Source organism: Pseudonaja textilis, chromosome 2 (genome assembly GCF_049901715.1).
Source record: "Pseudonaja textilis isolate UNSWEBS1 chromosome 2, rPseTex1.2, whole genome shotgun sequence".
NCBI classification, from domain to species: Eukaryota; Metazoa; Chordata; class Lepidosauria; order Squamata; family Elapidae; genus Pseudonaja; species Pseudonaja textilis.
In genome coordinates this window covers 128,826,522-128,852,340 of record NC_141991.1, presented here as the reverse complement: position 1 = coordinate 128,852,340, position 25,819 = coordinate 128,826,522, and the positions used below count along the sequence as shown (strand labels likewise).

At 41.0% G+C, this 25,819-nt stretch overlaps 1 protein-coding gene across 2 annotated transcripts in view; it reads left to right on the top strand.

The window, feature by feature from the left end:
- The window catches only part of CS (citrate synthase), a 36,774-nt gene that overhangs the window by 8,116 nt on the left and 2,839 nt on the right, over positions 1-25,819 (top strand). Inside the window, exons 1-9 of one of the 2 annotated variants that reach the window (XM_087925225.1) lie at positions 5,492-5,712; positions 7,818-7,865; positions 8,856-8,963; positions 15,662-15,727; positions 15,826-15,957; positions 16,488-16,676; positions 21,190-21,389; positions 24,393-24,522; positions 24,646-24,747. In XM_087925225.1, the coding sequence (XP_087781351.1) occupies positions 5,554-5,712; positions 7,818-7,865; positions 8,856-8,963; positions 15,662-15,727; positions 15,826-15,957; positions 16,488-16,676; positions 21,190-21,389; positions 24,393-24,522; positions 24,646-24,747 (1,134 nt within the window). In that variant the 5' untranslated portion in view covers positions 5,492-5,553. Of the gene's footprint in view, positions 1-5,491; positions 5,713-7,817; positions 7,866-8,855; positions 8,964-15,661; positions 15,728-15,825; positions 15,958-16,487; positions 16,677-21,189; positions 21,390-24,392; positions 24,523-24,645; positions 24,748-25,819 lie in introns of those variants that run through there. The other variant, XM_026717434.2, reaches the window with a different exon arrangement.

Sequence of the window (25,819 nt, the reverse complement as noted above, 5' to 3'; positions counted from 1 at the left end):
TTGGCAAGCATCCAGAATAAACTCATATAAATGAGGAGGGGTGACAGTCATAATTTCAAGGATTGATTGTAAGAAGATTTTTTTGAAGTTCATCATAACTCTGAAAGATCAAGGACTACATAGAACATTGTGTGGTCCAAACCATTGAGTCTTTTAAGTCATCATTTTTGTTAACCCTCGTGAAATATATGAATCCAGCCATTGTGACTTCATTGACAAGTTAAAGTGAAGCAAACCTGATAGCTTGCTAGTGACGTTATTAAGTTGAAGTTCAACCTTGCTAGTGACATTATTAAGTATGTGGTAATTCATAGCAATGCATTTAACATGGGTGTATATATGATGAGTTTAGGCTTGTATTAAACTTGAGAATAATGGTTAATAATTGACTTACCCAAAATTGTACTGTGTAGTACTTCATTCATATTTAGTTTGCTTTCTGTATTTGTGAATCTCTTTTTTCCACAACAGAATGTATAGACATTTTTAAAATTTTTGATTTGTTTTTTAACAACTGCAACTAGCTGCAGAAATTGTATTTTACTATTACAAAATATGAGTGAGCAATGAATGGACAGAAAAAAAGGTGATGTTATGAAAGAAAAGCAGTGCAAATGTTGACGTGGTTAGAAGCCACTTTTAATGTTTAGGGGCGCATGCAGCTGGTGCATGTTAAGTTAACGTATTGTTTCCATGATAGGTCCTGCTAGGTTTTAGTTCTCTGCTTTTTGGCCAATTGCATAGGCTATTAAGTCATCTAAATGGACACTGCAAATTACTTAGACTCGTAACAGGGAAAACATAACCACCATTTTCATTCCTGAAACGTAAATAACTCACAAGGCTGTTTTTGAATTATAAAGTTGGCTTAGATTCAATTCAGTAATACAAAATGACAATTTCATTATGTAGGTAGTCCTAGGCTTATGACCATAATTGAGCCTGAAAATACAGCTCTAAATCATGGCAATTTTTGGCAGGTCGCCATGTGACCACATCTGATTTTACAACTTTGTTGACAGCTGTTGTTAGGCAAACAGCGTGGTCATTAGGTGACCTCTAGAGCTGTTAAATGACTCCGGTTTCCCCAATGAGTATTTTTTGCTGGAAGCCAAAAGAAAATGCTGGAAAGTGACAGAAATTCCAGAAATCATGCCCATGTGACCATGATACCCTGCAAATAGCTATAAGCTGGTGGCTAAGCACCCAAAATGCAATTATATGACCACGGGGGTGGGGGGGGAAGGGGAGGAAATTGGAATTTTGAAAATGGTCATAGGAAGCTCTGGGGTGGTATTTCATAACTTTGAATAGTCATTAAATGAGCAGTCATTAAACAAGGACTACTTGTGCTTATATTATGGTTGGTTGCACAGCCAGTTATTTTAAACTGGATTTGGCAGTTTTGAATCCTAATGATGTTAAAGATATCGGTGCAGGATGTGAGCTGTTCCAAGCAGAGCTGCTTTTTGCAATTGACTGACTGTGATTTTGTCAATGCTGATGGTGTTCAATGGTGCTCCTCTAAATGTTTTGGAATTGTGCCCAATATTACTATTGGTAGTATCTTTGCTTAACTGCTTCATAGCTTTCTTTTGTCTTGAGCATCAGTAGGTTACATTCAAGTAATATCTGTCTGATAACAATCCAAAGAATTACAGATTTGCAGAGTAATTGCATATCTAGATTTTTGGTAAACAAGGTTTTTGATTCTTCAAGGACACGGTGAGATGCTCAGGTTGTGATCTCCCTGTTGCCTCTTAATACCTTTATTGAGTCTTGCAAAAACAGAAGAAGTATCTAAATTGCTAACCCACCTAGCCCACCTGTCCAAATACCTGCAGTAATAACTCACAGCTCACGATAATGAAAACAAATAGAAATTTTCCTAAATCTGACTAAATTCCAAAGCCGTTAGGATTTTGTAAATATTAATTTGAAACACTGAATGTGTAAACTCAACACCTACAAAATGCTAGTGTAGAGTTTATTATAGCAAAGTATAGCCTGGAGGTATATACAAATTATTTTTTTATATTCCATACTAAACATTTAAATTCTATGATGGAATAATTGCAGTGGTACTGTTCCTGATCTTCCAAATAGTGTCTTTAGAACAACCAGTGCTAGTTGGGAACACAGGTAGTCTTCAAATGACAACTATTCAGTGACCATTAGAAATTATGGCAACACTGAATGAAAAGACTCTGAAGTTATGGCTCTAAAACATCCTCAGGGACATGTGATCAAAATTTGGGCACTTGGTAACCTGCATGTACTTAAAACCACAGGGACATTTCAATTCCTCCTATCCCCCCCCCCCCATTTATGCCTTTTTGACCCCTTGCCATACAGGACGCTCACCCACCCCCTGCTGCCTTAGTTAACTGTTGTCTTCGTGCTCTACTACTGACTAAGCATGCCCGACCTGGCCTTTTTCAAGGCAGTGCTGGATGCATGAGGCTTCTCTTTCCTAGGTTGTGCATGATGGGTTTCTTGCGAGATCTGGGGAAGATGGCTTCACATAGCCAGTAGCGTGAGCAGGAAGATGATGAATGTCAGGCGGGACAACAGGGCATTAGGAGCTGTTGTCTGGCAAGGGTAACTGCAATTGAGAGTGGGCTGGGGCTTCCTAGGGCACCTGTGGCTTTGCGTTACACTGCTGGGTTGGACTAAGTTGAGCTGGGCTTTGCACTATGAAATTGTTAACCTAATTCTACGTAGCTTTTTCTCTGGTAATATCACACTACTAACTAGAGCAGTGATGGCTAACCTATGACATGCGTGTCACTCGTGACACGCCGAGGCACTTTGACTGACACGCCTGTTGGTGTGGGGAAAACCTGCACATTTAGAGGCTGCCTGTGCTCTGGTCCAATCCCTGCTCCCTGCTTGTTGCGTGGAGGTGTGGTGTCACTGCTGCCGCAAGATCTTTGCAGCAGAGAACCAGTTTTAACCGCCATAAACTGAGGTTTGTCAGTTTCATTACCTCAGGAATGCTACAGGAGGAAAGGAGATCCATGAGGTTCACAGCCCTGTAAGGTGGCCTTCCGATCCCCACATCCTACACCTGCAGCCCTGAGACCAGGGAGACAAGTTTCACAGCCCTGTGTGATCACCCCGGCCCAGTCTGTCATAAACCAAATTATTGATATTTCTTGAAGTGACACACGACCCGAGGAAGGCTACACTTTTTTCCGATTTTTGACATACCAAGCTGAAAAGGTTAGCCATCACTGAACTAGAGCATACAAAACATTTGCTAGGCCAAGACTTTAATACAGCTCATCAGTCTGGAACCCATATCATGTATCTGATATTAACACAGTTGAGAAAGTCCAGAAATATTTCACAAGAAGAGTTCTCTACTCCTGTACTCGTTGCAGAATACCTTATGCCACCAGACTTGAAATTCTAGACCTAGAAAACCTTGAATTATGCCGTCTTCGGTCTGATCTAAATATAGTATATAAAATCATACACTGGAATGTCCTACCTGTCAATGAATACTTCAGCTTCAACCATAACAATACAAGAACACACAATAGATACAAATTCAAGGTTAAACGCACCAAACTTGATTGCAGGAAATACGACTTTAGCAACAGAGTGGTCTGTGTCTGGAACACTGTACCTGACTCTGTGGTTTTTTCCCCAAACCCCCAAAACTTTAACCTTAGGCTGTCTACTATTGACCTCACCCCTTTCCTAAGAGGTCTGTAGGGCGCATGCATAAGCTCACCAACGTGCCTACTGTCCCTATCCTATTGATTCTTTTTATTTTTCTTATATGTATCCATTTCATGTATTCATAACCATGCTTATATTTATACCTGTTATCTTATAATCGCTTGACAAAATGAAATGAAATGAAATGAAATAAATAAATAAAATAAAAGTGTTTTGAACTGTGGCCCAGGGGCTTTCTCACTGCCCCAGAGCTATGGCACATCAAGAAGCTCCTCTGTGCTTCATTGCTGAGCCACACTGAAATGGCAGAGGCCTCCAGGGGCATTTATGGCTTCCTGACAAGCTGCCTCCAGAGCCACAGCATGGCAAGCAGACCTAGAACTGCACGGTTCTGGAGCTCCTTCCTATCCCAAAAGGCAGGATGCAGGGTGGCCAAAAGGGCAGAGGTGGGTGGATGGCTGGATGGGATACAGGCAGTCTGGGACTAGGAAGGACCTAGTTGGGAATGGCTTGGATTGAGAAGAATCCTTGGCTATCGACTGGTGGAATTTGGTTAACAATAGCAACAGGATTGGGATTTTTTTTATTTAGTAATTAAATTTATTTGCTGCTTATGATGGGATGGGAAAGCCTGAGAAAAAAATGGAAAAATTGGGGGAAAAGCAGATTTTTTTTTCCGAACGGCTTTGGGAAAAAAAAAATCCCTGTTTTTTCCCCCAATTTTTCTGTTTTTTTTTTCCGAGGCATTCCCATCTCTACACCCTTCTAGATGGCTTACAGAATAAAAATATTAAAATTTGACAAATATTCCTAACCGAATAAAATGACAATACTATTGAAGTAAAATTGTGGCCATAAGATGGGGAAAGAGGGAACCAACTACACAGGGGGTGGGGTTGTTTCTCTGAATCCATCAACCACCTCCAAGTATGATGCTTCCCAGTTGGGGCCCAAAGCCACCTGGCAGAACCAGGTCCTAAGGCTCTTGTGAAAGACCAGAAATGAGGAGCTGATCTCCCCTCACAGGGTAAGAGGTTCTGAAAGGCAGGAACCATGGCAGAGAAGGCTCTGCCAGCCCAAATTCCTTGAAGGATGGGATCTGCAGTATGCCCCCTCTTATTGGCATGGATGGGGTGGACCAGTCTCAGTGGGATAAGATCAAGTAACAAGGACCCATGCCATGCAGAGCTTTAAAAGTGATCACCGGCACCTTGAATTGTACCCGAAAGCAAACTGGTGCAAATCAGTGCAGCTCAAGGAGTGTCAGGATTGCCAAGTTTTGTGATTAGGTAAAATTGCACTTTATGACCTCAACACTTAATCAAATTCTGTCCCAATTGCGGTCATAGGTCAAGGACTATCTGCATGAAGATAATTTAAATATCAGGAAATTCAATCACTTGCCCATAAAAATGATCTGAAATAACCTGTACCATCTGTATCACCCAATTAATATTGTTTTTCTACAGCCTTCCTTTGGGGTTGTCCCAGGATATTTATTTCTCTTAAGTCCAGAGTAAAGAAGAAATAAAAGTTGCTAAGATACAGTTCTAGGAACCACACCGCTTGTCCTTAAGCCTCCTCCATTTGCTTTGAGCAGTGACTGAGGCTTTTTTTTCTCTCTCTCTTTCTGATCATCTCTAGGAGTAAAACAGCTTTCTGGGGCAAACTAAAGCTAAGCTAAGCTACTGCCGTTTTAATGTTGAACTTCCAGTTTTGGCAGTATAATTGATTATTTAATAAAATTGAAAGTCACTCATTCTGGTTACAGCCGGCTTTCTCTGCTTTTTATTTAGTGGAATGACTTTGTAGAAACAGCAATAACATTTTCTGAGAGAGTTTGATGATGCCCCAATAATTTTAATGGGCCCAGCTGTTAGCAGTGTCTGTAGTGGGGCATTTTTTGCCAATCAGAGAGGTGTACGTGTCAAGCCAGATTGCTCACTTGCTACGTGGGCTGCCCAAGAACAAAAGCCTCCATGTATGTGCTCCTCAGAAGGCATTAGAAGAAAGGCTGTTGAGGTAAGCAGATAAAAAGAGACGTGAACAAACACAAATTCAAGGATGCTGAGAAATCTCTGCAAGGAAGCTGGAAATCAGATAGAAGTAGGCAAGAAATTGTCAGCAATGTTTGTGAAATTACTTACTAAGGAACTAGCATTTTATAACACGGCTGAGTTCTAGAAAGCACTGTTTACTATTTCTACTAAATGGGGGAAAATAGCTGATCTTGTCAAAGATTTTGCAGAGGTTTGACTCAATGTAGTGGGGTGTAACTCACATAGTCCATTGATGCCTCAGGTTTATTGAGTATCAGTTTGGAAGAATTATATGCAAAATACTCTTGTTAAGGGTCGCAGGTCAATTCTAGAGCTCATATTTTTCTATGCAGAAGGCTCTGTGTTCAGTGCCCGACACCTGTAGGAAAGATTGGCAAATGCTGAAGTCTTGAAACCTTGAGAATTGCTGGCAGGCAAGGCAGACTGGAAAATATTGTTTTGGTTGGGTTATTTGTGCGGGGCAGCAGTTTCATATGTTCAAAGTCTTTCATTAAATTGTCAACAGAGCCCACTTGGAAAAGAGTTTCACTGTCACTGTGTCTTATTTCTGCGCTATGATTAAACAAAATCAGATCTTCTTAAGAAGCAATCAGTTTTAATGTCTCCAACTTGATGGCATAAGCTTAGTTGGTAGGACAGATGGTCCTACCAAACTATTTTCTGGCAGGCAAAAATTGTTCAGTACCTCTATAGGTGGTTTGAGTCTGTATTTTTAAACAGGTTTTAATTGCATTAAAGCAGGGGTGTCAAACTTGCATCGTCACGACAACGTTGTGTGATATATTGTGACTTTTCCCTTCGCTAAACTGGGTGTGGGCATGGCCAGCGTGCGACACATCTGGCCCATTGGTCGCGAGTTTGATAGCCTTGCATTAAAGAATTATGTGGATTGTTTGGTTTGATTCAAGGTATAGTGTGAACCAGGCACTCCGATTTGTAGTGTACTGTTGATTTCATCAAGCATACTGCTACCTACCCACTAAAAGCTCCAAAATACTATAAAAACAATTGTCCAAATAGTTTTTAGATATTTAGATTTAATATTTATAGATATTTGGATTGCAATTCATAGGAAGTCTGACCATTGGCCATACTAGATGAGATGTGAAACCTTGGATCTCTCCAAGTTTGATTGTTTGCTCGCAGACATTTCACTACCTAACAAATAATACCTTCAGTGCTAGAAAGGAATGGGAAACACTCAGTACAATCCTGAGCTAATACATTCTCTTCTATTTATACTAGATGTGATTTGTAGTATTCCAAAACATATTAAACGTTCCATATGATAGAGAAATATATGAGTAGGCTGGTGCCACATATGGTAGAGAAAACGGGCTAACGATGAGGAGATAATACCAGTATTTAACAGGTAACCTTTTTCTAGCATTAGTTCTCTTAGTTTCAGCTTGTTTTGTCATTAAGATTATAGGAAACTTGTTCATGCCCCAGGTGTGGCTGAATATGAAGGTGGGGTTGGATTACAACTACTAAGCAGAGATGCAGTGTTGTGTGTTATTTTTAGCAACAAATTTGGAGAGGGAAAAAAAAAAGAATCCAAGTGTTACTCTCCCTAAGATGATTGGACTGTGAAAGTAGCAGTGATCAAAACTGACAGGAGACTGTTAATGAATATTGAGCCTCCCCTAGACATCCCTAACTTTATTGACTTTCTGGAAGTAAGTCAGGTATTTGCTGGGTGAGGCCAGGGTGAGAAAACTGTTACAATACAGTGCAATTGTTAACTTCCCTAATACTGAGGTTATGTTAATGTTGCTGCTGCTGTTTACTGGGGAGGCCAGCTGCTGATCTCATTCTTTCCTCAAGTGTCGTCCTTTCTAGATCCAGATTCAACATTTTAGCAGAATCCAGTAGTAAACCAAATACATATTGATTGTGATGGTTCAGAAATCCAGTACTGTATTTTCAAATCTTTTTCAGGGGAGGGGGGGAAACTATGATGAAGTTAGGGGGAACAAAATTTGCTAAAGGTGCATTATAGAGCATGGAGGATTATTAGTGTAAAACTAATGTTTTTTTTAAGATACTACTTCTTTCTCTTTACAGAATTCATCATGTATTGTTTTTGCTGCCAGACATGCAAGTGCTTCTAGTGTAAGTTGTTGTTTTTTCTTCTTCATTTTTTGTAGGATGTGCAAAATTTGTTGGTTATCTATTTGAATCTTGACTATACCCAGGATCATTCTAAATTGGTGACTGCATTATTGGCACCAAGACACATGTTTGGTGTCAATATATTTTATTTTCAAATTCAGTAGTTCCTTCCCATTGTCAATAAATTTCAGGAGATAGAGGAATAGTTTGCAAATTCATAACACGTTTCACCATTTATGTTTATGATGAGAATTCATAGTAGAACCATAAGTACAGTGGTGTAGTTACTGGAGAAGGAAGAAGTGATAGTTTTTCATGTTGATTTTTAAGTTAGAAAGACTTCAGAAACATTCCCATGGCTAGGCAAGACTGTAGTTTTGTTTATAAAGTTGTGTATTTTCATTGAAATGCTAAACCAATTGTTTTAACATATGATACCATTGATAGTCCATGTCATTTTAAGTTGCATCCAAGAAAACCAAGGGAAAAAGAAAAAAGGATCAGAATACTTATAACTGTGTGAATAGAAAATAGTCTCCAATCTCATCTCCTTTTGTGCTCAGGTGAAACAAGATGAGCAAAAATTGTACCAAATCACTAAATCTTTAAAAAATTAAATCAAGATTTTTGATTTCACCTTTATCGGCAAGATTATGAAACCATTAGATTAAAGCATAGGCAATTTGGTAAAACAACAAAATTGTAAATGTGAAAAATTTGAAAATGTGATCTGAAGCGGGGAAAAGAATAGAAACCACAAAAGAAATTGTGGAACGTATCAAGTGAACCAGATAACATGGTATGAGGACAAAATTTTTGTTGGTGTAAATTGCACCTAGGATTACTATAAAATAGACATAAAACAAATATGAGCAATATTTTATTTCATATGTCTACTTTTTCTCTCGTATCACTTTTCTAGGTTGGTTTTCTATCATTGACTTGTAGTTGATTTGTGATTTATAACAGTAGACATTATTTTATTTTCAGAATCTGAAAGATGTTCTTGCAAATATGATACCCAAAGAACAAGCAAGACTTAAAAGCTTCAGACAACAATATGGCAATACTGTCATTGGACAAATCACTGTAGATATGGTAAGTTTCATTGCTATACAAGCAAGAGTGGAGAATATATCAATGTGCAATCAGCCTGTAGTCTGCAGAAAATGAAAATTGTTATGATGGTACGTTGCTAGATACCTACTCTGTGTTCCAGACATTAGTATCAAGTATGGATAAAAAAAAAGAAAATGTTTGAGTACATGGGGAAAAAAGGAATAAGATTCAGATCCAACTGTAGATTACATAAGAGCTCCAAAATCAGCTTGAGTGACTCAAGTAAAAAGCTGGCAAGAATCAGGACTAGAATTAACCTTTCTCTGGGATCATGGAGAACTGCTTAGGATTTGTTTCGCATTGGTCTGCGTTACATAGAAACAATTTTCTTTATATTTGAATGACAACAACTCTTGTTCTTGTCTCCTAGAATAGAGTGAGGCTCTTGACTTGGAACCTGCTGGTGGTGGTGGATTGATTTTAATCAAGGATGTGTCCACCTCTTTCTTCAGAGATAAGAAAAATATTTGATTCTGAACAGAAAATTATATCAGGCAGTTCAGAATCTTCAACCTGCATACATTTGATAAATTAAAGCCATTGCTTAATATATCTGCCCTGATTTATTCTGAAACGTGCATTATTTTCATAATATGCGTCTGCTTATGAAGGAGGTACCATAACTACCGTGTTTCTCATAAAATAAGGCCGGGTCTTTTTTTTTTTTTTTTTTTGAGCCCCGAAAAAACGGATAGGACATCTTTTCAGGGGTGACTTAATTTTTTCCCCCACGCGCACTCACCTCTCCATGAGGCCGCCACTGGAAGCTCCCCAAAGGTAGAGACACCAGCCGCTTCTATTGGCCGGTAGAAGCAGCCTCGGGGCAAGTACCCACGCGCACTCACCTTGCCACAAAGCTGTTTCTATCAGCCAATGGAAGCTCCCCAAAGGCAGAGTCACCAGCCGCTTCCATCGGCTGATAGAAACGGCTTCGTGGCGAGGGGAGTGCGCGGGGGAGAGCGGCTGCAAACTTTTCTTAGCAGAAGGGAAGCAAGCTGAGTTTCTCTCTCTCTCTCTCTCTCTCTCTCTCTCTCTCTCTCACACACACACACACACACACACACACACACACACACCCCCCTGCTCGCCCTCATCCCTGCACCGGGTCAGCCAAGCCCTTCTGGTGAAGGAAGGTCTCAGCATCTGCGGGGGTCCCACCACCACCCTCCCCTCCCCAGGCCAGACCTTTTCCAGGCACCCTGCCAAAGTCCCAGAGAAGCCGACTTCCCTTTACCTGCTGCCGCCGCTGGTTTGGGGAGCAGGAGGGGGCCGCTGGAGAGGGAAGAGGAGGCAGCAGAGCTTGGCTACCCCTAGAAGGGAGATCGGGCGGGCTCCCGAAAGGAGACATGGGAGCGGTCCTCATGGGAATGCAGCGGGGAAGCGGGGTGAGTGTGAAAGGGTCGCCGCGGTGGCACAGGAGGGCAGGAGGGAACTGGAGTGAAGAAGGGCCAGGGAGAAGCTAAACCGTCCTTTCTATTGCTCTGGTGAGGGCCAAATATTTGCAGGGGCTGGTTGGAAAGGCCTAATTTTAGTATGAACCTTGAGTCGTGGTGGGCGGAGTTGAATGGCGAAGGCACTCTGCACATGATCCGAGGCAATCCTGCCACAGCTCACGGGTGGCACTGCTAACAGTTGGGGGGAGTCTGAGAACTTCAGCAATGCCTCCTTTTCTCTCTCTCTCTCTCTGCGCCTGAAAGAGCGCCCGTCATTAACCAATTAACCAACACCAGCCTCGGAATCCCTTATTTCAGCATAATTTGGGATGAGAGAGGAGCCATAAAACCAGGGACTTGGTGACGAGGTGCAGGTTCCTTTTTTTTTTAGTTCAATCATGAGACAATTCTGGATTTCATCGGACGTCCGAGGTATTCAGAAGAACTTTTGAAAAACTTGCGGGTCTAACTTTGAGAAGCAATGAGTTCAGTCCTCTCAAATGACAGAGGTTAGGGATAGTCTTTGGAGACCTCCCCTCTCCTTTAGCTGAGGGAGACCTGGGCGATTTTAGGCCAAAGCTGCCCCGGAGAGATTGATCAGGGAATGGGCAGGAAAGCAAAACAGGAACACATTTGGGCTAAGGCCTTTTCTCCCATTCCCTCCATCGCAATCTCACAATTTTTATCCAGACACAGATACGTGTGTGTTTTCTCTCCTGCCCCGCTGGTAGATTCAAAGAAAACTAATGCGCGCTCCCCTCACCACGAGGCCGTTTCTATCAGCCGATGGAAGTCCCCAAAGGCAGAGTCACCAGCCGCTTCTACCGGCCGATAGAAGCGGCTGGTGACTCTGCCTTTGGGGAGCTTCCATCGGCCTATAGAAATGGCCTCATGGCGAGGGGAGTGCGCACAAGCGCTTGCCCACGAGGCCGCTTCTATCGGCCGATATAAGCAACTGGTGACTCTGCTTTTGGGGAGCTTCCATTGGCCGATAGAAACAGCCTTGTGGTGAAGGGAGCGCGCATGGGCACTCGCCCCAAGGTTGCTTCTACTGGCTGATCGAAGCGGCTGGTGACTCTGCCTTCAGGGACCTTCTATCGGCTGATGTTCTATCGGTAGTAGATCGGGTATTCTAGCCTAGGCTACCTGCAGGGCACTCCTAAAGGCAAGTTTTCTCCCACCCCACCCCACCCTTCCCCCCCATTTCTTTTCACCTCATGTAGTTCTTACGAATAATGTGAGAAATGGAGGGGAAATGCATGGTTTAAATAGGCCTAAATTTTGGGGGCAGGGCTTAATTTCACCTCAAGCCTAGAAATCATGCTGGGCCTTCCTATTGGTGGAGGCTGTATTGTTGCAGAAACATGGTACCATTACCTAGACTTCAATCCTTGGAAATCTTAGTCACCTCCTGTTTTATATAGCTTCTATTCATGTATGTACTGATACTTTCCATCATATATCTACAGTTCTAAATGTCTACATGCTCACATTTACGGTAGGTCATATCGACAATAAATTAGAAGCTGAGTACCGCCTTAAATCACAGATATTAGTTGTGGTGACTGTTTCAGCTTTGGTTTAATTTCCTGCTTTAGCTTAAGATTCAAACAGTAACAGCTGATACTTCTTCACATCTAAATATCAAATCAAATGTTGCTTCCCTAACCCATGAGTTCCAATTTCCTGTAATAAATTGCATTTTCTCCTTGTTGGATACAATCATGTGCATTCATTTTGGTTGCATATCTTAGGCTTGTTTGTCCACTAGGTCTGGGCCTTCAGATAAAGTTGCAATCCTTAGGGGATTTACATATTGTTCTATGCACAAAGTAGCTAGTTTTAATGATCTCTGTCTGAACCAAAGCCCATGTATTTGTTCCAGGTAGAGGCAGCTCAGAAGATGAGGAAAAAATTTAGGACATCAGCTTTAGTGGTTGAGCGAATAGGGAAAGGAAGGCACTGAGAAGATTAGCAAGCAGGCTAGGACACAGGCCAGGTGTAGGAGAACGTGAGACATGAGCCCCCAAAGCCTTGCCCTAAGCATGTGGTAAGTCACCTCCAGACTTTGTTTTGACCAAAGCCTGAAGCAACCAAAATGTTCCCGGTTTTGGTCCTGCCAAACTGGAGCTCGAACTCTTTGCAGAACTGTGAAACTCCTTGCAGTCAAGGGAGGACATGTTTTCTGCATGATGCACTTTGCCAGCAGGCACCTAGTTTACTATTCCTCATCTCTAGACAGGCTTTTTCCTCATTACAAAATCACTTTAGGTTGAGAAGAGGCTTCAGTGTAAACGTCTGGGTCAGTTTCTGTGTTCACATGGGCACAAGATAAAACAGATGAGCTCCTCACATAAAAAATAAAAAGATAAATTGGTTTGGTAGGATTATACTGGTAGATAGGAGGAGTCATCTGGAGACAGGAAACCGTGATAAAAAACAGGGTAGTGTTTTATAGTTTGGCATTTTGTCTCTATTCTGTTCCTTTAAAATTGTTTGTATGTGACTGATTATTGATTCACTTGTATGTCTTTTCTGAGTATTTTCTTTTTCTGAAGTAGGTGCTTTGCTGTGCTTTAGGGAGGAAAGGGTGAGATTTGACATTGGGCTCAGGTCCCAGTTCTGTCTTGACCAGCTTGTTTTTCGCTGATTCAGTAAATGAATCAGTAAATTAAGTCTTGAAGTTTAAAAAATATGTTTAAGAAAATGACTTTAGAGTCTTCTCCTCTACATTTCTTTGGCTTTTAGAATTTTTTTTCCTGAATTAGCATGCTTATCCTCCCCTGCAGTTATTTTATGGGAGCCTTGGTGGCATGCTGTCAAACTTCCAAAAGCTTGTAATTCCAGGCCAAGGAGAAATAACAACTTATTCTTGTAGCATTCCACTTCCTCTCCCCAAAAATGCCATGGGAAGGAGAGGTACAAAAAAAGTGAGAATGTGGGGAACTAGTTAGATAGGGCTCTAGAGGAAACATACTACAGTATCAGAATTCTTTTCAGTTAGGATTCAGGCCTAGTCAGAGGACAGAAATTGTATTGTTCATTCTAGTACATGACCTTCGCTATGACTTTGAATGGTGGAGTGCCTCTTACCTAATCCTATTAGATCTTTTCACAGCATTCAGTATCACCATCAAACACATCTTGTTTGGACCATATATAAGAGTTGAAGAGTCAATTTTGACGATTCTCCTCCTTTCTGAATAGACAATTCTAGTCAGTGGTGCTGGGGTGGGGGGGGATGCTCAAGCCTTTGGGTCCTCTGGTATGAAACCCCACAAGGCTCAAGCCTTTCCTCTGTGCTATTTAACATTTTTATAACATTGCTGGAAGAGGACAGCTGGTGCTGTGATCCCGTGAGTATGCCGAAGACATTTAGCCCTTACATCATCATCATCAGATTGTGCCAGAGATGGTATAGAAGTCCTGACTCGATGACTGGAATCTGTGAGGAACTGAATGGGAGCTTCAGTTATGCCCCCACAAGATGGAGCTGCTGTTTGCCCATAAACATTAGAGCACAGTGCTAAGATTGAGCCTAGGATTACTCTGGAGGGAGGTCATGCTTGTGAAGGAGGTGATCTTTGACTAAGGGAGCCAACTGGATTTCTGGTTTCTGATTAAGCATCAGGTGGAAGCAGTGGCTAGGGAAGCTTTCACCCAATTTATGCACTGCTTAATCCTACTTAGATCAGGGTGCCCTGGTGAGGCTAACTCATACTTTGATTGCTACTCAGTTAGAACATTCTTAATATGCTCTATGTGCGGCTGCCTTTGGAAATGATCCAGAAGTGCAACGGATACAAAACACAGTGACAAGAATGCCAATGGGAGAATCCCATAAATCTACAGTAACATCTCAATAAAGTTGACATACTGGTTACCAGTAGGCTCCCGGGCTCAATTACATCAAGCAGCAGGTTGCTAGAACAAAATTTGTCCATGTGAAGATTCATGTAAAGAAGGTCTTCTAAAAGTCCCCCTCTCCTACAAGGTTCATTGGGTATAAACAAGATACGAGGCCATTTCCATAGTAGCCATTTTGTGTATTGCAAGGTTTTGTATTCCCCACCTCCATAACTACATGTAGCCCCTACACTCTTTGCTGTTCAAAAGCAAATGGCAATTATCCTCTGGCTTAAGCTGAAGGGGGCAGATCAAGATACCTTCATGTTTTTCTGATGTTTGTTGTTTTAATTTGAATCTATTTGCTCATTGCCCAGAGTCCTTGGTGATTAAGAAAGCTCAGAAATTCTGACAGATAAAAGAAATAAATGCTGACATTACTGTCCCAAGGTCTAGTTTTTCTTGTTCAGCTTTCCTCAAGCCATTCCATGCTAATGAGGATAATTATGTCTCCTATTATTCACTCCAAGTATATCCGTGACAGTTTGGCTTAAAGAAAGTTGTAGTTGAAACATCCAGAGAGTACCAGCTTGAGAAAGTTATTGATAGAAGCCTTTGGAAAAAGTTTAGGAAATTTCATTTTCTGGCATTGTGCACAGTAGTTGATGTAAAAGTTTAACTAGTCAAGAAAAGCCTAGTCATGATTAAGCATGCAGCAATGTCACTGATTTTATTTGTAACCCAGTTCTTTCTCAAGTGTGGAGCTGCAAAATAGTTTTCTTGATTTCTACTAACTTCCTAGGCTGTACTGAACTGTGTTTTTAATTAATCTCATTAGTTGCTTTTAAACTGATGTCTTATGTAATCTAGTGCAAACTGGATGTGAAATATTTTAGTAGGTTTTCTGAGAGCCAGTTGGAAAGCTAGCCTTGATTGTTTGTTAAAAAGTGCTGTTCTATTTGATCTGATTGAAGCTGCAGTCAAAAAGAGGATAGAAAGGGGGAAAATTAAGACAAATAGGAAGCAAGAGACACTATTAAAACTTATCACTGTTGTGTTTCAGAGTGCCAAAAGTAATGAAAAATGTGTAATAAAACTTGGGAACAATTCTCTACCAATTTTTCTATGATGCATAAAAAGTGAAATATATGCAAAAGTATGTCAACAAGCCAACTACAAATATGACTTAAATCACCTCAGATTGAATGGAAAAGGGGAATTTGGAGAAACTAGGAAGCCTGAAGACTTCTGTCAAATACTGTCCGGTCAGATATTTTGGGGGACAGACGCAATCCAAGAAGGCAGTAATTTTTCTGCCTTCAGCATTTGTGTCAGCTAGAGAATTAAGTTGAAGGCAATTTTTTTTCTTTGTTTTAAGTAGCTCTCCTTGTTCTCCAGGTCTACGGTGGCATGAGAGGTATGAAAGGACTAATATACGAGACCTCTGTCTTGGATCCTGATGAGGTAAGAAGGGCAGAATTGGTGATATTAATTTTGTAATTAGCTCTTAGCCTCTCCGTTGAAATGTGGTTTCTTATCCTGCTTCTGGGATTGGTTTTTAGGGCATTCGTTTCCGTGGCTACAGCATTCCTGAGTGTCAGAAGCTGCTACCCAAAGCCCCTGGCGGTGCAGAGCCTCTTCCTGAAGGGCTGTTTTGGTTACTGGTGACAGGAGAAATTCCTACCCAAGAACAGGTAAAAAGACAAGGCAAAGATTGCTGTCATCTCAATGTAAACCGCTTCAAACTTGATTGCAGAAAGTACGACTTCAGCAACAGAGTGGTCAATGCCTGGAATGCGCTACCTGACTGTTGTTACATCCTCTAACCCCCCACTCCTTTAACCTCAAACTAATCATTATTGACCTCACCCATTCCTAAAAGGTCTGTAAGGGTCATGCATAAGTTCACCATCATGCCTCCCATCCCTGTCCTATTGTCCCCCTTTATTCGTACCTATTTCCTGTATTCTTACTCATGTTTATATTTATATCTATTATCTTGTCAGCGATTGACAAATCAAATAAATAGATAAATAAAATAAGTGTTCATCCCATTTAAGTGATCTGCACAGTGATTGTGCAACCTTTTTTGTGTCTGGAGAACTGCTGGGGAAAACAATAAGAGCTCTTATTGTATAAGAGCCAAGATCATGGAAGACTGGTGTTAGATAGCACTTTCCCCCCTAGCTATAGATGTGCAACGTTGTTGTTTTTTTTTACTCAGGTGACTTGGGTGTCTCGAGAGTGGGCTAAGAGAGCAGCCCTGCCTTCCCATGTAGTGACTATGCTTGACAACTTCCCCACCAACCTTCATCCCATGTCACAACTCAGTGCTGCTGTCACAGCTCTCAACAGCGAGAGCACTTTTGCCCGCGCCTACTCTGAGGGAATTAGCCGGACCAAGTACTGGGAGGTAAGCTACAAACAGCAAGCTTTCCACAAGTGTCGGTAGAAGAGGTTATAGAAATGACTTCAAGCTTGGCGCTGTTATGAACGCGTGTACCTCTACCATGGCAGGATTTTCTTCACCATTTGATTGTGCTATCTAGAATTAAAAACCAGAGTTATATGTTGGAAATTGTAGGCATGTATGCATAAACAGAAAATGCAAAAATGAATGGTCTTGGCTGTGCCATAGAGCAATTATAGTTCACAGTGCACTCACTGTCTTGTACTTGTTTTTCTCTGCACTTCTTTTTAAGGCTGAAAATATAAGACTCTGCCTGTTAAAATGTAGAAACTGGAGTAACTACCTTTTGATAGTTTTTGTTGGTCAAAGCTTTATTGTGCTCTTACAACTAAGTAAAGTACAACTAAAGTCACAGCAAAATCTGAAGATTGTTTCTTCCGAGTCTTTTTATTGCATCTGCTAATTGAGAACTTTGTATATGATATATGTAAATGTTGCTAAATACAAATTTGATTCTAGGATTTGCTAACGTTAATTACTATGCTGCTAACATTAATTACTATGCTGCTCAAATTATCAAGGTTTTGATAGGGATGTAAGCTTACCTCTCAGCAATTGCAAAGGAAAGAAATCTAGCCAGTTAACTTTCCTAAATTCTGAATGAGTACTGCTGTATTCTAACCATTCGGTTAGCCCAGTCATCAGCTTTTCTTTCCTGATGATTCTGTTACTGTTCGGTCATTTCAGGGTTTTTGTGACCAAGTAGACATAATTTTCCTAAGATTGTCCTGTTAGCACATGGTAAATGACAAGAGTCAGCATAGCATGTGACCTTGGTTCTCAATCTCTGGGCTCCGACCCTGGCTGTCCTGGTAATATGAGACCTTGAGCGTAATGACATGTGCTCTGACCTGACTTACAGTGTGTGCGTGCACACGCCCTCTGAACTGAAGCAAGGAGACTTTGGTCTGGCTGTATAGATCTTTTATCTGCCATGAGTTGTTGCTGTCTGATTTGCAAATGGCAGGGGGTGGGGAGATGGTGCTAAATTTGCTTTGGCTGCCCATTAACTGTAATCTTTCCAGCATACTAAGGTTTGAAACTGAGGAGTCTGTCAGAAGAGAATAATTTCTTTCCAAAGAAACTATTTTGGTTCTGTCCTTGCCATTGATGTTGTCTTGTCTTGAAGTGAGGTGAAAAATGAGATCCTGTGGACTTTCAGGATGCACTCCCTTCTCTGCCTTGTCAGTTTTCCATAGAGCAGGGCTGTCAAACTCCCGTCTTGCAGGCCAGATGCGCCACGCGCTGGCCACACCCATGCCTGGTTTACTGAAGGGGAAAAAAGTCCTGATATGTCACCTGATGACGACGTAACGACATGGTTTGACACTCCTGCCAAAAAGAGAGAGAGGGAGGGAGGGAGAGAGAGAGAGGGAGAGAGAGGGGGGGGAGAGAGAAAAAGAAAGAAAGAAAGAAAGAAAGAAAGAAAGAAAGAAAGATAGATCCCTGCACCCCCTTCTCATAGAAAACAGCTGCATGCATTTCACAGCAACCAGACTTAGCAGCTGCTTGGTCAGTGAATAACTTCCTTCCCAGAGCATTCACTCTGCAAAAACAAAAGCAGTTGCCATAGAATGTAAAATTGGTACAGGTAGTCCTCGACATACAACAGTTCATTCAGTGATTATTTGAAGTTACAATAGCAAAAAGTGCAAAAAGTGACCGACGACTGTTTCTCAAACATACGTCCATTGCAGCAGCCCCATGTGATCAAAATTCAAACGCTTGGCAACTGACTCATATTTATGATGATTGCAGTGCCCCTGGGGTCATGGGATCTCCTTGTGCGACCTTCTGACAAGTGAAGTCAATGGGGTTAACAGCCGTGTTACTAATTTAATACCTGCAATGATTCACTTAACAACCCTGGCAAGAAAGCTCATAAAACAGAGCAAAAATCACTTAACAAATGTCTCATTTAGCAAAAAAAAAAAAAAGTTGGGCTCAATTATGGTCATAAGTCGAGGACTACCTGTACTCCTAACTTCATCCTATGAGGGACCACTGATACCACCACCATCCTTGCAGGAATGCCAACTGGAAGCTGAGCTCCCTCAAGTCTTCCCCATCAGTGATAGACTAACCAAGAGAGGACACGTAGGCTCATCTTTCAGCTATTTCTCATTTGTGGCTCCAAGTTACTTGACTAGTTCACATCTTCTGCAATTGTGGAGAAAGGAATGATGTGGAGAAAGATATCAGAGATGTGGGCAGACTTGAGTAGGGCTGTTTCTAAAATGCTCACTGGATGAACGGGCCAATCAGGTTTGCTGGATTAGGTCCATTGATTGGAGGTTCCCCAGCTCTATGTTGAAACATGCTCTGAAATGACTTCCTGTTCCTGCAGCTAGAAGGGAAATGGATCATTCTTCCAGTTTGAAGGCAAAAAGATACTCGAAATAGATGTGATTATTCCTATAGCAGCTTTCTGCAGCTGTCTCCCTGGAATTGCCCAGGTGCCTTCTGCAGTTGAAGCATGATCCTCAGAAAGGCAGAATTGTCTTAAGAGATGGTAACAGGTACCATTTGTACACTCTCACAGCATCTTTTTGCATTTTAAGTTTGTTTGTATACAGAATTCTCATATTTTTGACAGGGCCTTTTTTAGGTAATCAGTACTGGCCATTTGATTGCTAGTATAAATGCTTCCGTTGGCGTTCCGTTTTGCCATTTTTTTCAACTCCTGTTGATATTGAGTCCTGCAAAATATTTAAACCACATATTCATTGCCAGCTGCATTATGTTAGAGGTGGTGATGAGTTAATGTTTCAAAAGTGCTCTATCTAAATCTCTGTCAGAGCAACCAAAATGAAAATAGCTGGAATCTGATCCTAGATTCTGTTTTATTTAAAAAAAAATCTTAAATAATGCCCTCCTGTCTACTTGTTCTCTGATTTCCATCCAGCCTATGAATTGCCTTGACTGTTCTGCTGCTTCCTTGTCAGTCCCCATGTTTGATAGGGCTTTCTCTGAGCTGTTCACACTCTGTTATGTGTCTGCTCTTTTCTCTTCCCTTACCTTAAACTATTTTTTTTAATTTAATTTCCTCCTGCCAGGCCCTTCAGTTATCCTTCCTTTTTGAATGTTATAATAACAGATTAACAGATAATCAGAGTTGGAAGGGACCTTATAGGTCATCTAGTCCAATCTCCTGCCCAAGCGGTGGACCCTACACCATTTCTGTCAAATGGCAATCCAATTTCTTCTTGAAGGTCTCAAGTGATGGCGCTCCCACAACTTCCGAGGGCTAAGCTGTTCCATTGGTTGATTGTTCTCACTGTCAGAAAGTTTCTCCTTATTTCCAGGTTGAATCTCACCTTGTTCAGTTTCCATCCATTATTCCTTGTCTGGCCTACAGGCGCTTTAGAAAATAGATCCCAGGAGTACAGGAATGGCAACATTCATTTTGCTTAGTTATGCTTTGGCTTCGTGGTTGCTATAATGTCCTCCCCATGTGTCCTTCCCATAGGATCAGATTTTGAACAGATTTGATCAGATTTAGCATTGTGACCTCTTTATCGGGGCAGCTGCTGTAAGAAGTAACCCGGCACTTGTGTGATGCCACAGTTGCAAAACATACAGCTGGGATGTGACATCCTGCTTTGGAAAGAGAGAGAGAGATGTGTTCAGATAATATTGCAAGTGATTTTTCAGTTGTGGGTGTGTCCTCCAATTTGCAGTGGGCAGATGGAATGTGCCAACCAGCAGAAGATCAGGAGGATTGGCACGTTTATCCCACCAGACTACTCAATAATGCTGAGTAGGAATAAGGACCGAAAGTCCAAATGGGGAATGTAAAAGAAATCCAGGAGATGACGGGTAGCAGTGGTACTCACTGCTACCCATCCCCTTTACCATGGGTGTTTCTTCTTTAGTTTTTACAATGGCTCTTGGTAGTACTATTTATTAGCAAACGCAGGCACTTAAGCAAGTAAGAGACAAGAGCTTTCCAGCCCCTTAATGATAATCTTATAATGGGCTTAACAATTCCAGCAGGGAAGACCTGCTTATTTATTTATTTGTTTAAAACATTTATATAGCTATATTTAGCCAACTCTGGCAGCTCCCAGTCAAAGATTAAAAAACATATAAAAACATGATAAAAACTAAAGAACACAGCCAGTTAAAACGTAATGCATGAAAATAAAAACCCAGAGCCAACTCTGCTAATGTGCCATCAACTAATTTTTTTCCAAAGCTTCGGGGGAACTGGGTCTTTTTCCAAAGCTTGGGGGGGACAGGTCATCTAATCTTTTCCAAAGCTCCAGGAGGAAAATCAATCTTTAAAGCCTTACAAGAGGCATATATTCTTAGACGAAGAATATCTTTAAAACTGCATATGAGCTTGCCTTAACTGGAACTTCCGCGGTGGGGGTCTGCTTCGCAGATCAGGTACTGCTGGGAGAATAGCCTTGTAAGCAAGTCTTCCCCATCCTCCTCTTGTTTTGCCTTGTAGTTCATCTATGAAGACTCAATGGACTTGATTGCCAAGTTGCCTTGTATTGCTGCAAAGATCTATCGCAATCTCTACCGTGAGGGTAGCAGCATTGGCGCCATTGATCCCGCCTTAGACTGGTCATACAACTTCACCAACATGCTGGGCTACACTGACCCCCAATTTATTGAACTTATGCGGCTCTACCTCACGATTCACAGGTAAGCCATGCCTATATGAAAGTCCTGGATCCTCTGGATCCAGCTACAGCTACAGGCTGAATTGAGCAATGGAGAAAGATAGAGCTTTTTGGGGGGGGGTGGGGGTGTGTGCAGCTGGTTGATAATTGTAAAAAAAAGAAAAAAGCTCCAGGAACGTGGGTGAAATCACTACCCAAAATTGCAGAGAGAGGCCGCAGTTGCAGTTCTGGGTATTGTATGAGCTGTTACAGGAGTAATCCACATTTTCCCAGTGGCTACTTCCAGTGTGGTTAAATTTGGAGATATAGAAGTATCAGCAGATTTAAGTCGTGGATGAAAATACAGATAATCCGCACTTACTGACTGCCTTGTTCAGCAACCAAAGTTATGATGGCACTGAAAAGGTAGGTTTACAACTGGTTTTAGATTTGTGGCTCTTGCAGTGTCCCAGTGGTCACAATTGAGGTGCTTTGCAGCCAGCGTACATTTACAACAGTCACAGCATCTCACAATCATTATTGCTATTTGTGATCTTCACAAATTGGATTCCTCCAGGTAAAGTCAGTGAGCAAATCAGCAGGAAGTCACAAATTGCAGTCATGCGATGCTGGACTTAATAACAAGCTGTAGTATTCTTAATAACTACAGTGGAACTGTCATAGGTCACATCATGTTTCACTTAACAACTGCATCACTTAGAGATTGAGTTGCCAGCCCCAGTTGTTGTCAGTAAGTGAGGAATAACATGGTTGGGTTCATATTCTTGTTATGGTTACTTAATTATGGTTTGTCAAGTAAGCCATACATTTTGATTTATAAACACAAAAGGAAGCCAAAATCGAATAATCCACATTATAATTTTGCATGATGTTTGAAGGTGTTTCAGTGTCTTTGAGGACATTGTTAGCCAAAGGTATAATATTTAACTGTCTGATTTCAATGGTAGCATAAGCTCCTGACTTCAGTTCACTGCATAGTTTCACTCTTTAAGAGCTCTTGAGTTAGTCAGGAGCTCTGAAAGTTGCAGTTGGTTAGACTGTCAACAATATTGATCTAACTAAACTTGCTGAAGCTGCTGGCGTTAATGAATAACTCCACCTAGTGGCAAAGAACATTTTTTTCAACAGAAAATTGCCTAATACAAATGTTTGACTATTCTTATACATTCGTATATGTCTGATACAAACGACCATGATGAAAAAAGCTTGAAGTGTGCCATGGCACAAATCCTAGCTTTGCATTCTAGTCCTGACATCAGATGTGTGTATAGGTCATCTGGTTTTGCATCATGATACGTCTAATTTTTAAGCAGCTTTTATGGGACTTCTCTATATACGTGGGTCTTGTCACTATATTTTTTCCTATAATTCCTAGTTAATTTTGTCAGACAGTCAGTAAAGGAATGCTGTGTCATGCTTGCTTTTAAAAACTAAAGTCTGCAGTATTGTAGGATTGCAAAGAAGGATTGCATTAACATTGTAAAGGCATTCATATAATTTAGAAGATAGACCGTTTAGAGTCTTTATGTCAAAATTTGAATGCAAATTCAAAATTCCTCCAAAAGTTATCACAAATAATAATTGTTGGTGCAATTTAAAATAAAAAGCCCTAAGATGAACTCAGTTCCTACTGACTACATGGCACATGAGAGAGGGAAACATTCCAAAAAGTTTACAGCGGGGGCGGGGGGGGGGAGACACATGACAGCCTCCCATTCCCTTTTTTGAGGGGAAGGAGGGAACAAAAATATGCATTTTTTTAATTTTTATACCATCTTTTACTGAACTAAACCTACTTTGGTAATCTACTTTATTGTTTTAAGAACATAACATAATATGTATACTTTGTTTATTAATACATTTAACCATATGGGGTACATTTAGTACCTGTAAAATTCTAATTTAGTCTGATAGTTTGATTGAATTTACTTTAAAGTGTGTTAAACATTTTCTTTTGGCATTTCTTTGGGCTTCTTCTGTTCTTGTCATCCAGATCAAAATTTAGCACTGGATAAGCCCTCAAGCAAATCAAACACTGATTTTTTTTAAGGGCTGAAAATGGTAATGCCTACCTCCAGGACACAGGCTAGTATTTGGCTATTGCCTTGGAAAAATTCTCCTGCAGTGCTAGTTCTCCAAGTACTGTCAAGTTCTGATATTCTTAATAAAAGACTTCCCATAATGAAATACCGATAGTCTTTTGTGGGTATGGTGGCAATTAGGGCTGGAATTTCTGTCACAAAGCAATGTAGTGGTAAAGCATAGCATCACTTAGCAACAGCGATTCCATTCGTCTTCGTGGGCGTTTTAACCCAGAGGCTGGGTGCACCATTAAGAGGGGACCTCATACGACTGGAGTCCTGGGCAAGTGGGTCAGTGGGTGAGAGCTGTGGGCAGGTGAGTTAATGCTGAAGATGTGTGCTGAGGAGCATGGGTTGAAGGCAGGGGGGCTGACAGAAACTACAGAGGGTGGCCTGATAGGGACCATCAAGACTAGCTGTAATAGAAAAAAAAATGAATAAAGAATAGCAGTATATAGATGTCCTTGCCTTTCTGCATTCACTATTCTAAAGGAAAATATTTTATTACACTTTTCTTTTAATTATTAAAAATCAATTTTAAGAATAGCAAAACCCTGAGGGGAATATTTCCCCCCTGATTTTTCCTATTTTACAGCATGTCCATGTAGTGCTCGTCATTTAAATTTAATTAAATTGAGTGGTTGTTTTTTATGTTGGCCTCGCTTACTTTTTTTGAAGTGCAACCCACGTTTAACAGAGTCTGTCTGGAGTTGGGTGCTGCCAAAACTGAATTAATTAAAAGCAATTTTGCCCCAAGAATTGACCAATGACTAAAAGCCGGCTTCAGTTCTCCACTTCAAGTATTCTTCAGGGGGAAGATGTTGGTGAATATTTATTTTTTTTATACTTGGCCAAATTCTTTCCACCTCTGTAGATACAGCTGTAAGCTGGCTAGCCCAATGCTGATAACTCTCTCTCCTCCCCCCTCTCCTTTCCTTTTGCAGTGACCATGAGGGTGGCAATGTCAGTGCTCACACTAGTCATCTCGTGGGCAGTGCTCTCTCGGACCCTTACCTAGCTTTTGCTGCAGCTATGAATGGCCTGGCTGGGCCTCTCCACGGTCTCGCAAATCAGGTAAAGAGACATGTGATCCAAAAGCCTTAGTTAACTTTGCACTGTGGGCAGAGCTTTTGAAGAGCTGCTGCTGCTGCTTTTTTTTTTCTTACAATGTCATCAAATCTCGCTACTTTGATACAGGAAGTGCTGGTGTGGTTGACAAACCTACAGAAGGAACTGGGTGAGGATGTATCTGATGAAAAACTGAGGGAGTTCATTTGGAACACTTTGAACTCTGGCAGGGTAAGTGCAGCGGTTAACTAGGGGAAAACGCTTCTTTGCTTGAGATGTTGGAGAATTGCTACCAGTCAGAGTAGACAAACTTGGGCAGAGCTGATCACTTCTAAACTAGTGCCCCTAACTGTCCAGATGTGGTGGGTTCTAATTTGCAGCATTCCTAGGCAGCTGATAAACACAGACAAATAACATGAGCTTCTGCTGTACAAGATGGAGCAGAATTGCTTTATCTGGCTGAATTGTCCAGGCATATTCAACAGGGATACCACAAAAAGGTAGTGGTTGAGCCAGCAAATTAGTAGGCCATAACTGAAAAACTTTAATTTCCCAAGGCAGAATAGTAGGACATGGGTTATACATTAGAAACATTTAAATTTTGCATAATTCACCTTTGTAATTTAAGGGAGTATACTCCCCATATATTGTGTTTCCCATCTAGACAGATAAAAAGACTTGGGATGATGGTGGGAAAGAAATAACTGGTACCATCATCAACTTACCCCTATGAGATCTTTCTCCCAGACATCAATTAGAAAATGAGAACTAAAATGATGGCTTGATTATGATATACATATGTCCTAACAAACTGTGTTCTATGGTATGTTTTAAAATATGCTATTAGGACAAGAAATCAAAATTGCAGAGGTATGAGTGCCCCTAGTTTAAGGAATAGCTGGATTCAAGACTTTGCACTAAAAATCATGGCTTGTTTTAATATGGTTTGTAGAAAACTCCATAATGACTATGTTTACACCAAGCAAGCTGTTTTGATTTAATCAGTCTGTATTCATTCCAATAGATATTTCAGTGAATCACCTCTGTGATTCATGGCAGGCAGGCAATGGATGGACAGACAGACTAGCATTCTGCAAATGCCAACTCTGGCATCCTCAATTTAAAAATACCCCCAGGCCCCACAGCCATTCTTTAAAATATATGGATGGCAGCATTTTGTTATTTCATTTAGAAATATGTTCCCCCTGCTGCTTCTTCCCGCTGTTGATTGGAGCAGTATACTCAGTACTCAGTCATAGGAACCATTGTAAGGTAAAGCTGAGGTATGATTCCACAGAAAGAT